The sequence below is a fragment of the Gambusia affinis genome, linkage group LG09 (assembly GCF_019740435.1).
Source record: "Gambusia affinis linkage group LG09, SWU_Gaff_1.0, whole genome shotgun sequence".
In the NCBI taxonomy this organism is placed as follows: domain Eukaryota; kingdom Metazoa; phylum Chordata; class Actinopteri; order Cyprinodontiformes; family Poeciliidae; genus Gambusia; species Gambusia affinis.
The window spans coordinates 1,225,340-1,238,120 of NC_057876.1; the positions used below are offsets into that span (position 1 = coordinate 1,225,340).

The 12,781-nt window shown below is 43.2% G+C and overlaps 1 protein-coding gene across 1 annotated transcript in view; it reads right to left on the reverse strand.

Annotated features, from left to right (window-relative positions):
* LOC122837430 overlaps positions 1-12,532 on the reverse strand; it is a 29,331-nt gene extending 16,799 nt beyond the window's left edge. The window contains exons 1-4 of the mRNA XM_044127784.1: positions 12,341-12,532; positions 8,895-9,386; positions 8,626-8,784; positions 6,391-6,426 (exon numbers count right to left, since the gene is read on the reverse strand). Coding sequence (XP_043983719.1) covers positions 6,391-6,426; positions 8,626-8,784; positions 8,895-9,386; positions 12,341-12,437 — 784 coding nt within the window. The 5' untranslated portion in view covers positions 12,438-12,532. The remainder of the gene's footprint in view (positions 1-6,390; positions 6,427-8,625; positions 8,785-8,894; positions 9,387-12,340) is intronic.
* Positions 12,533-12,781: the final 249 nt, after the last annotated feature.

Here is a 12,781-nt window from a genome sequence, read left to right on the forward strand (position 1 = left end):
AAATGTTGGGGACAGCTGAAGAGACGGGCCAGAATAGCAGACAGCCAGCAGCGTTACTGGGAACTCTGCGTTTAGGTCTGTCTGACCTTTATCTAGAGATTTTACCCAATTTACTTTCAGGTTGTGGAAAACATATGCAAAATTACAAAAATCAGTTCAGTTCAATTCAGTTTTTCCATATAGAGCTGAGTCATTGCAAACCTCTAGAAGGCAGACAGGTAATTCAAGTCTGTCAAAAGTCATCCAGTCTAATCCAGAATAGTTTTGTCTAGATTAAAATCTAACAAAATCTGACTGTGATGAAATAGATTCTGAAGACATTCAAATGGTAGAAAGTGAAAGGTTGTTCATGTAAGGTTCATCACATCCATTACAGAATAACAGCAATGTACACATACTCATACCATTTAGAGAGACCAGTTAACCTGACATGGAGTTTGGTTCCAGTAAGAACATTTGTGTTTATGAGAACATTTAAAGTCCATGGAGAAAGGCAACAGTAACATTTTGACAAATATATCTGTCAGTGTGATCTTAATGTAATGAACATACACACACATGCCCACACACTCCCAGACACACACACACACACACACACGCACACACACGCGCACACACACCCACACACACACACACACACACACGCACACACACACATACACACCCACACCCACACACACACACACACACACACACAATACCTTCAAAATTTCTGTAAAACTCTATTTCAGCATTAATAAACTTGCTACTTGATATTTTAACTAAGAATTGACAGTGAACAACTACATTCTGGTGATACAAGCAGACAAATATGACATTCTGTCACAGGCGACAAGACTAGAAGCAACAGCGAAAATAAATCCGTTTACTAAATCTTGTTCAAGTTTATCTAATTGAACATATTTAACTTGTAGACATTCTGCAGACAGAGCCAGCTAAGAAAGGTCATGCCTCGCTCTCTCGCTGGCCTAATGAGATTCCATTTCCTGGCATCAGGGAGCAGTAGTTGGCCTGACTGAGAGGGTTGAACAGGTTTCAAATGCTGACGCCTTTTCTGGACTCTGGGAGGAAGCATCAGCCGACTGAACTAGGAAACAGAGAGAGCTAAGTACATTCATCTCCCCCCTGCAGGCGCTGCTCCATCAACATGTAGCCATTTGGCTTCGGCACAGGACCATGGCAACTCTACAGATGCTCGTCTCAGCTGCTCCTGGACTCGAGTGGTGCTGTAATCACCACGATGATATTCCAATGCATGTGGAGGGAGCTCAGTGTGAATAACTGTTAGTGCTGCTCCATAATGTCGTAGGCAGATGGTAAAGTCGGACGAAGAGCGCTCCCCAAACAATCACATGTACAATAAAAAGTCCAGTCCATTCTGTAACTCGGCCAGAAACTCAACAATGACCTGCGTGAGAGACGGAGCGTTCAGGGGCCCTGCATCAGCTGGAGCTGGAATCGGAGAGGACTGGTCAAAGCAATGCCTGTGGAGAAGGGGCTTAGCACATCCACCCATCACCCGGTCAAGCACAGAACTCTCCTGTGACTTTTTAAAATGCTATTTGAGCAATTAAGCTTCTGCGCTGGAATTTCTTCATCTGAAAATTCTTAAAATTCTTTGTTACCTCAATAAATGAGTGCAGAGTAGCTTTGATTTGAGACCATCTCGAACCGCCTGAAGCAAAAAGTTAGAACTTGTAGATGAAATACAAAAGAAAAATTGTTCTATAGTTGCAATTATTCTTCTGCAGCTGAGTGTGGAGAAACCGACTCCTGATAAATCCTCTTAGGAACGTTCCTACTTTTCTTCAGACATTTCAGTTTATATTCAGATGAGAATTTCTTTATGTTTTACTCTGCTGATTCCAGAAAAGACCAACCCGATTTAAACAAGTCAGTTATATCTTCATAAGCTTCTTCTCAGTTTGCTTGTTATTTCTCTGACCCTCCATGGAAAGACTCCTCACACTGTCTGGGTTCTGAAAAGATCACACACTGGCTCTTTAGAGGACCTTCATGTCATTATTGTTACCACACCAATTTACAGACTTTATTAAAACATACATATTTCTTTACTGTCTGACATTAAATTAGACTAAACTTCTTATGCTTTACATTAGTTAGAATGACCAAAATAATTTCTATTTGCTAAATTACCGACTAATTAGAAATAATGAAGCATTTTTCAATAGTTTGCTAAATTTAGTCCCATTCTTCTTGACAAACATTCTGTAACAATCTGGTTTGTGGGTCATCTTGCTGCTTTTTATCTTTGCCCACAAATATTCTGTGGTGGTGAGGTCAGGGCCTTGTAATGGTCATCCTAAATCATTGATTGTGAGTCTAAATGGTCTGATTAAGCTATTTGTCCTTTAGAAAACCCATTTATGTCACATTTTGACCTCCTTGCTTATGTTTTGTTTCAGTGTTTCTACAAAATATTTTCTTCTCACAATGTTTGTTTTTTGAAGTGCACCAGTCCCTCCTGAAGAAAAAACAACATAAACACAAACAAATAAAAAAAGATGTATCTCATATGTTTTGTTTCAGGTTTCCAGGCTTCCACCTTTTCCTTCAAATGCAAAAATGATTATAAAGTCAAAACACTTTAGTTTGATCAGACTAAAGTGCCCACATAGGGTCAAGTTATTTTTTGTTTTGTTTTGTATTTTTTTATGATATCACACAAGGAAGCAGTTTGAGGTGAAATCCTCAAATACTTGCCTCAATTAATTGAAATGTTTGACAGATTGTTTATTAGTTGATGTAAACTCATAATTTATTGAGCCATTGTAAATTGTATAGCAATGATTATCCTGACATACAGCAAATCTGTGAATTTTGGTCATTCTAACTGACCTAAAGCAGGAAAAGTCTGACTAGACTGACTTTGGGTCAGTTTTGTTTTTCTCACTGTCAGGCAGTGAGAAAAAAAACAAATGTTGGTGTTTTTTATATTACAGTATATCAATATTTTTATATTACAATATATCAATATTTGGGTCAACTGTATTTCACACAGACAAAACCCTGCAAATACCATCCATGTCCTGGCTACTTTCCTCACATGATAAGGAGGTTTATATCCTGTCAGACGCTCCCTGAGAAGGACAGATATTTACACACTGAATCCTTTGTGGGACAGGACAAGGCAGCTGACAGCGTTTCATGTCTACCCTGAGTGTCCTCTGTAGAGGTGTTATTCTCATGAAGTATGTTCCTAATTTACTGTGTGTTTGTGAGCTCTTACGTGTTGTTTTTTTCTTTTTCTCTTCAAAACCTGCAGTTCTTTGAAAAGTGTTGCACAGGGCTTTCAAGTCGTCAATGAAAGATGTGGGCATGTTCAGCTGTGAGTCAGACAGACACTAGAGACGTTTTTCTGGTGTAAAGTCTCAGATCAGAGCAGAGGACCTCTAATTATAAAGCGGCTCTGGGACATGTTGGTGTCAGTCAGGGTGTACACACATTAAAGCTGCGAGGCAGGGGCTGTTTGCTTGGACATCATAACACTTAATCACTGCCAGAGCTTGACTTGCTTGAGATTTTTTAATGAGGTAGATAAAAACTGTGCAGACGTTGCCCAGGCAAATGAGATTGAGTAAATAAGAGGTCCTACAAAGCATCTGATGGGGTAAAATGAGGGAGGGGCGTGGCAGAGGCAAGCTGCTATCGCTTCTTTTAAACATTCATGTCATTCTAGTTTACATGTCCAAAAATGTGTGAAAGCACTCCATAAGTTCGTTTGAACTTTTCTGCTCAAAAATACAGTTTTGAAGGAGCGTCGTTTGAGGTGTTTGCTGGAGCTCCTCTGAACGCTGAAAACAGAGATCTTGGGATCAAAGCCAACCTAAAAGTTTGACCTAAAGGGAGAATCTGTTCCGTAGATTCATGATGCTAATAAAACATTGGAGATACTCAGATTCTGTCAGAGACTGCTGTGACCAAATGGTTCCGTTTTTGTTTATTTTCCTGCAGTCTGTTAAATATATTTCTGATTTAGTCCATCTTTCTATTCTATTTAATGTCAAAACTTCACTTCACTCACTTCCCCAGGTTTGTTTTAGGCAGTTTACATCCATGCATGTTTTTTTAACACGACTAAACCATTAGATAGATGGGAATGTTTGTTTAATTACAAGGTACTTTTCAGGTAAATTATGTGTTTGTTTCTTTTATATTCACCAATGTTTGTCCCTTTCAACAGGTGGGGGAGGGGCCGGTGTTCTGCATTTCCTGTTTAAATGATGTCACAGATTGCATCACTGGGTTCTACAAAAAGTAGTTTTCTAGTATTGTATTGTTTGTTTTCTTTAAAATAAGCTTTTGAGTTGCCCGGTCTTAAATGTTTTGTTTTGCAGAGCATTTAGTTTTGTAGATGAATTTGTCAACTTGTTTAATGTTCTTCTTGTTAGATGTTAGATTTTGTTGTTTGATTTGAGCTGTTTTCTCATGGTGTTTCCTCTAATGAAGAGCAGGTGTGTGCTGTTCAAGTGTAAATTACTGATGTTTAGAAAATCTGGAAAAAACAAAAAACTGCTCTTTTAAGTGACAGTTTAGTAAATCTTCAATGAATAGTGTTTAGTCCAGGTGTAAGAAACAAGACGGTCATAAAGTGGAGCATAATGAGACACATTCATAATGTTGATTTGTAGTTTTACAGTTCTCTACTCTGCTTTTCTCTAACCCAGATCTGATTAGTTTGATTAGTTTGCTTTGACTGACTCTTATTCTGTGCTGTGTATTCTCAGCCGTTCATGCTAAATGAGTGGAGATGGGTACAGAAAGGGAGGCAGGGAACAGCATGTACATATAAAAACAAATTATGTTTTTTTATAATGTTTAAAAAGTTGGTAAGTTTGTGGCATAATCAAAATCCAGATAGGAGTTCAGAACACTCATAAAATATGTCATTTATTGAAGCAGCGGAGAGACAAAGAGTGGAAAGAGAAAACTGGTCCTGTTTCACTCATATACATTTTTTATTTATTTATTTATTTTTATTAAAAAACATTACTGAGTTATTCTGTTTTGTTCAAATATCTCCCCAGGGTCAGAGGTAGAATTAATTTGCAGCTCATATAACATGTTGAAGTTTGCACTGGCCTTTTTGAATTGTCTGCCAGAGAACAATGGACGTTTGTCAGCAATTTGAAGCACACCTTCATAACAGCCTCTGAAGCGAGTTTGACTTAATGAACTCCAGAAACTGCCACTCCAGCTATGATGGCAGCTGCCATGATGAGCATGTCAGTAATAACGATGAATAATCATTTCAACTCAGAGCTGAAAAATGAAAGTCATATTTCTCCACTGCCTATAGTGGAGGAATAGATGGATGGAAGGGCTGAGGTTCATGATGCCTGCATCAGTGGAGCGATGCAAAGAGAGTAGCAATGAGGCTCCATGGTGAAGGAGACAGGACTCACTAGTGGCACTTTGATGGAGAGAACGCTGATAACTAAATACAAGACACACAACATTACAGAGAAAACACCAGCAGAACTGAGAGTATAAGAGCTCATGCTTCTTACATGAGCTTCACGGTCATTTTGATTATTATAATTAATAACTACTCAGAATCAAAGTGGACCCTTGAAATTGTGCATCTGTGTTGAGTCATGAAGAAAATGTTTTTCTTTTTTGGGAAATGTAGCTACAGATTTTGTGGTGACACTTCACGGTTTGTTTATGTCGATGTACATTAGATGTGAAAAGCATTATTAGCTTCATTAGTTTTATTTATTTTTCTTTACTCTGCACTGTGTCAAACCAACCAAACCCGTTGAGTCACCTGTCTCCCCCCTGGACTCCCTCTTGCCTGTGGTGGTGCTGCACCAAGAATCACTGAAGGAAACAACACAAAAACCACTGAAGAAGACACTAAACGCAGCATTTTTCTGCACAAAATGTTGACAAAACCGAGTGGTGCCTCCAATCCACTTGGGCTTTACATTTGTGGCAACCTGGGGGGTGGATGGATTTTCTTGTTTTTATGAAACCCAAATGTAAGATGTTAAAGTTAATATGGGATACCGACAACGCCACCTGGAATAACTCCAGGAAAATAAAATAGTAAGGACACAGGTAAGCTCTACTGGAAATGAGACAGGATTCAAATAGTTTTACAAAAGTTTATTAAACACTATATGTCTTTTCTTTAAAAAGAATCACAATAATCTGCAATTGAATGGTTAAAACAGTGAATGCATCTTTAATTAAATTGATTATAAAATATTTAAATTTCAAGAGGAAACTGAGGCTTACCAATGGGGGAAGTGGTGAGAAAAGGGCAACATCCAGTGAGAAAAGGGATCACCCTGGACACTACAAAAACACGGCAAACAAAAAAGAAGGTGCTCCAACAAAACACACAAAACAAGACACACATACCAGGGGTCACCACCGCCACCACAGAAGCCTCAGTCCCTAAAAGAAAGACAAAAATGAAACAATATAAGTAAAACAGTGGCACAATAGCGCTACAATATTGCACTTTTTCCGGATGGTAGTGTCATCAATGCTCCCGGCAGCAGGGGGAAAGTCCAGATAGGTCCTTTTGAAGAATTTCTTTATAGGCAAAACAGTTCTTCATAGGCAAAACAGTTCTTCATAGGCAAAACAGTTCCTTATAGGCAAAACAGTTCTTCATAGGCAAAACAGTTCTTCATAGGCAAAACAGTTCTTCATAGGCAAAACAGTTCTTCATAGGCAAAACAGTTCTTTATAGGCAAAACAGTTCTTTATAGGCAAAACAGTTCTTTATAGGCAAAACAGTTCTTCATAGGCAAAACAGTTCTTCATAGGCAAAACAGTTCTTCATAGGCAAAACAGTTCTTCATAGGCAAAACAGTTCTTCATAGGCAAAACAGCAGCGAATGTCAAATCCAGTGTTATGGTGGTCAAAGACTCATCAGGAAACTGTTGCATTACCAGGCTGCCAAATAAACGGAGTCACAATTCCGCCTATGCAGCGCAGCTTCCCAGCACCAAGCAAACACAAACGGATCAGTCCGGGTTGTGGAGGAGCAACGAAAGGAGCCAGCACAGTTCAGCAGACACAGGAACCAAAATGATAAGACGTCATGACGCAAGCAGCTTCGTGGCAGGTGGATACCTGCTTATATGCAGCAGCCGAAATTGCTCTTAAAGTGGCAGCGTACCATTTATGCTGCTACAGTCTACCCCCCCAACTTGCGTCGACGCCCCGACGACGACCCCAAAAACACTAACACCAAGGTCTAAACAGTGCAGAAACGGCATTACAGTGTGCATCAGGAGAGTTTGCAGCCCCATGCACTAATCCTGTTGGTCTTGGGAGATGGTGGACATTGGAGTGCTGACCTGCTGTTGAGCGTGCAGTTCTTCTCATTACCCTTGGAGGGCCCTCATCTTTTCTTGAGCTGGCAACACTAGGCGCTTGAGAGGCAGATGTTGAAGGCGCTTCAGGAGGATATATCTCAGCAGCCAGAGGAACCGTGTCATTTCTGGCCATGGGTGGGTTGACTGGCAAAGAAGGCGGTGGTTGGTGGACATTTACCCTCAAAAACAAATCAGGATCAGTTTCATCCTCAGAGGATGAATCACTTAACAGAGGTTCCCCAATTGGTGATGCTGGGTCACTGCAAACAACTGGCTTCAGTAGAGACCTGTGGACCCTTTTAATTTTGTTCAGCTCATCTGCAGGAGCCACAGTGTAAACTGCTCCGGTGTCACCCAGTACTTTTAGGACCTTATACACCTTGGAGCGCCACAGATCCTGAATTTTGTGTCTTCCCTGTTGATTGGTGTCTCGCAGTAGGACAAGTTGACCTTCATGCAGAGGAGAATCTTGAACATGCTGGTCATTATTTCTTTTTCTCCTATCTGCAGCAATCTTCAGCTTCTCCCTGGCTTCCTCAAAAGCCAGTTGCAAGCGTGTCTGGTGCTCTGCAACCCACTTGTCAATACTGCCAGCACTTGGTTCTGATACATGGCCCAGCAGAAAGTCTAAAGGAAGCCTAGGTTGTTGGCCAAACATCAGAAAGAAGGGACTTTCTCCAGTGCTTTGATGTGGTGTGGTGTTATAACAAAAGACAACTTGTGGCAAATAAGAGGTCCATGCCCTTTTACTGGTGGTGGGGAGGGTACGCAACAGATTATGAAGTGTACGATTAAACCTTTCACATTGTCCATTTCCAGCAGGGTGGTATGGTGTGGTCCTGGACTTCTTGATGCCATAGAATTGACAAAGTTGCTGAATAAGGGAACTTTCAAAATTGCGCCCCTGGTCCGAATGAACACGGGCTGGTACCCCAAACTTTGAAAACCACTCGGTCACCAGGACATGAGCCACAGTAGAGGCACGTTGATCTCTGGTTGGTATGGCCAGGGTGTACTTACTAAAAACATCAGTTAAGATGAGCACATTCTCCCGCCCATCTTGAGAAGGCTCCAGGATTGTGAAGTCCATTGCCAGAATCTCATTGGGTCGTGACGCCAGCAAATGGCCCATGTAGGTCCGTGCACGAGGTTGAGTATCTTTGGCTACTTGGCATCGCTCACATAACCTACACCAATCAACAACATCAGAGGACATTTTTGGCCAGTAACATCTTGTCCTCAGGAGTGAGAGAGTTCTGTCCACACCTTGATGGCCATGGTCCTGATGAGCCTGCGTCAGGACCTCCTCCTTCAAGGCTGTGGGCAGCAACAGCTGTAGCATCTCCTCAGCACCATCGGGACGGAAGGTCTTGCGGTGGAGGACACCATCCTTCTCCACCAGGCGATCCCACTGCCTCAGGAATGCTAACAAAGACAAAGATAAATTCTTTCGCTCTGTGCGATCAGGTTGTTTCTTGCGGGCCCAGAAGGTCCATAGTTCCTGCAAAACTGGGTCAGCATGTTGTAATACTTGCATATCCTTTGTGGTGCGTTCAGGGAGGACTGTAATGGCAGCATAGCATCCTGTCTCTCCATCATCAGCTGCAGGGATTCAGGCAGGCTACTCCCTGGAAGAAGAGCACCAACCTGTTCTCCGGTAGATGGATGTTTTCTGGAAAGGGCATCTGCGTTCCTGTTCGTACGCCCTGACCGGTACTGAATCTTGAAGTCAAAGGAGGCAAGTTGTGCAGCCCATCGGTGTTCAGTGGCACCCAGCTTGGCAGTACTAAGATAACTGAGGGGATTGTTATCAGTGAACACAAGACATTTATGGCCCAACAAGTACTCTCTGAATTTTTCAGTCATGGCCCATTTAAGGGCTAAAAATTCAAGTTTCATGGAGCTGTAGTTATCCATATTGCGTTCAGTTGGCCTTAATCCTCGGCTGGCGTAAGCAATAGGACGCACCACCCCGTCCTGTTGTTGGGAGAGGACAGCCCCCAGACCACCATGGCTCGCATCAACCTCTAGAATAAAAGGCAGAGAAAAGTCAGCGTAGGCTAGCACAGGTGAGGTAGTTAGCCTCCTTTTCAATTCATCAAAGCTCTGTTGGTGTTCTGCAGTCCAGCCCTCTGCGATGTCCTGTCTTAGCCGTTTTTTTGTTTTTGAACTGCTTAACTGTGCCACTAGTTGGTGAAGGGGCGCAGCCAGCTTGGCAAAGCCTGCAACAAACCGCCGATAGTAGCTGGCGAACCCAAGGAAGGACCTCAGCTCTGTGGATGTGCTGGGGCGCTGCCAGTTAGCCACTGCTTCAATTTTAGATGGATCAGTTGCAACACCTTTGCTAGAAATGACATGGCCTAGGTATTTAACTTCTGGCTGAAGAAAAGAGCATTTTGTCAACTTTGCCTTGAGACCCTCTTTCTTCAGGCGTCCAAGCACCATCCCCAGGCGCTCCAAATGCTGTTCCACAGTGGAAGAAAACACAACTATGTCATCAAGATACAGCAATAATGTCTGATTCTGTTTGTCAGAGAAAATGCGCTGCATAAGTCTCTGAAATGTACTGGGCGCATTACAAAGGCCAAATGGCATTCTATTCCACTCAAATAGACCAAATGGGGTGCAGAACGCCGTTTTATGACGATCTGCTTCTGCGACAGGTACCTGGTTGTAACCACTTGCCAAGTCCAGGGTAGAGAACCAGCAAGCACCTGTAAGTGCATCCAACGACTCCTCAATGCGTGGTAATGGGAAGGCATCTTTGCGGGTTTTGCTGTTAAGCTGCCGATAGTCCACACACATCCTCAGACTCCCATCCTTCTTTTTGACTAGCACAATGGGAGATGCATAGGGGCTGCAGCTTTCTCTGATCACATTAGTACTAAGTAGCTGATTAATGTGATTCTTTACTGCTTCATAGTCTGACGGTGGTATACGCCGGTATCGCTGGTTTACAGGGGTCTCATCAATAAGGGGTATGTCATGACTAATTCTGTTCGTACACCCCAAATCACTGTCATTTTCTGCAAAAACTGACGAATAATCCCTAAGAAGGGTCCTCAGCTGCCCCTGGTGTGTGCTGGGCAATTGGGAGAGGTCAATGGCCTCAATTTGGTCCTGCACTGTTGGGGCTACAACCTGAGAGGACACCTTAGCTGTATACGAGGGCTCTTCTTTAACACCGGCAGGCAGACTGATAACATTAACATGATGCAGAGTACCTACAACAGTACGTGGGTAAAGCAAAATATCTGTAGAGCCTACATTAACAACTGGTATGTAGGCTGTGCCTCGCACCACACGGACCAGGGCAGGAGAAGCAAGCAAACCTCCAGGCAAACCTGCCTCAGGAGGCTCAAATAGTACAGCCTGTGACAGCTGATCAGAGCATGTAGCAGCCACAAGCTTCATAACCCCACCTGGGACCCTGCATGCTGCACGACCTCTGACCTTTACCTTCCCCACACAGTCTGATGGGCCCTGCAGGCTTGCCTGATGGCACTTTTGCAATGCGGGCCAGATTTCATGAGGGGCCTGGGGGACATTGTCCTGACTGAACAACCCTGCGCCATGCTGCACAAAGAGCTCATGATAGCATTTTTGGATTACATTCATGCCCAAAACACCTGGTGTGGGAGCCACTTTGCCAGGAGGATCTTTTACAATTAAAACCCCGCAGTTTGGGATGTCTTTGCCACAAAGTTTAACACTAAGCTCTATGTAGCCAAGGTAGGGGATATTTAACCCATTTGCTGCCTTAAGCTGCAACCAGTGACAAGGGCGTAAACCATCAGGGCCCCCAGACTTGAAATGATCCTTAAAGAAACTTTCTGTCAGGGTTGACACCATAGAACCAGTGTCAATTAGACAGGGCACCTGAACACCTCCCAAACACACATCTAAATGAGGACACGATGCAACAAGCTTTGGCGTATCCATACCATTATATGGTGCTGTAACTGAGCCAATAGTGGCCCCACCCGAACTGCGGCTCAACAATTCAGTGGGCACTAGTTTTCCGAGACCGCAGAGGTATGAGGCAGGGAATTCGAGGGCTGCTGAGGGCCTTGAGTGCGAAAATGGGAAGGGACACGTACACCATCACATTCCCTAGCATAATGGCCTGGCTGTTGGCACCGTCTACAGACTATAGGGACATTACGAGGGGGACGACTCTGTTGGTGAGTTTGACCAAGAGAGGCAATGCTCTGAGTGAGTTGATTTAATTGCTCTTGTTGTTGCGCCAACATATCACGCAGAGACCTCAATTCTGACCCCTGATCCCTTGAACTAATCTGAGAAGTGCCATGGACAGCATACTGAAATCCAAGTGATGGAACTGAAAGACTGCGAGCCCTACTACCACCTGATGAGCCCTCCCGTTCCCACCTAATAGCTTCAGCCCTGACGTCAAGTAAAGTAGCTGCAGGTTTCTCCCGGACAAACTGTTTTAATGCACGCCGCAGTGGACCATCTAAAACATGCTCCACAAACTGATCCCTCAACAATACAGCAGCATTAACCATGCTAGTGGGTGCAGAAACTTTAACCCTCTCCATTAATCCCATTAGTGCAAGGGAAAATTCTTGAAGGGTTTCACCCTCCTGCTGCTTTCTAGAAAAGAAAGCCTCTTGCAACGAGACATAGGAATCGGTACAACCATATACCTCTTTTAGCACTCTAATAATGCAAGCTGGATCAGTCCGTTCAGCACTAGGACGGTATCTAAGTTCCTCTCGTGCCTCACCCTCCAGATGATCATACAAATAAAAGGCCTGATCAACAGGTGATAAGTGGCGTGCCCTCATACAGGCCTCAGCCTCCTCCAACCACTCATTTAACCCTATTCCTGATCTTCCCCGGAACATCGGACATTTCCTGTCACGAGGCACAAACACCAACCTCTCTGACACAGGTGGACCCGGGGCAGGCAAAGCACTCTGAGATGTGCTGGGAGTAGAAGGAGCAATAGAAGTACCTGGGGCAGAGCGTGACTGTTCCTGTCGTAATCGTTCGTTGTCTGCTTTCAATTGGGCAATCAAGTCCCGCATTTCCTGGATCTCCTCCTCCTCCATGACCTGGATCCTTTGTGATTAATGGGCTCGCTGCTGTTTTGCCTGTACACACAACACAATTCTCTTCCAAAGCAAACAAAATACAACACCACTACACAAACAAAAAAACAAAACAAAAACAAAAACAACTACAGAATCAAGTCTCACTTTACACAGCAGAATCCTGCCGACAACGCCAATTTGTGGCAACCTGGGGGGTGGATGGATTTTCTTGTTTTTATGAAACCCAAATGTAAGATGTTAAAGTTAATATGGGATACCGACAACGCCACCTGGAATAACTCCAGGAAAATAAAATAGTAAGGACACAGGTAAGCTCTACTGGAAATGAGACAGGATTCAAA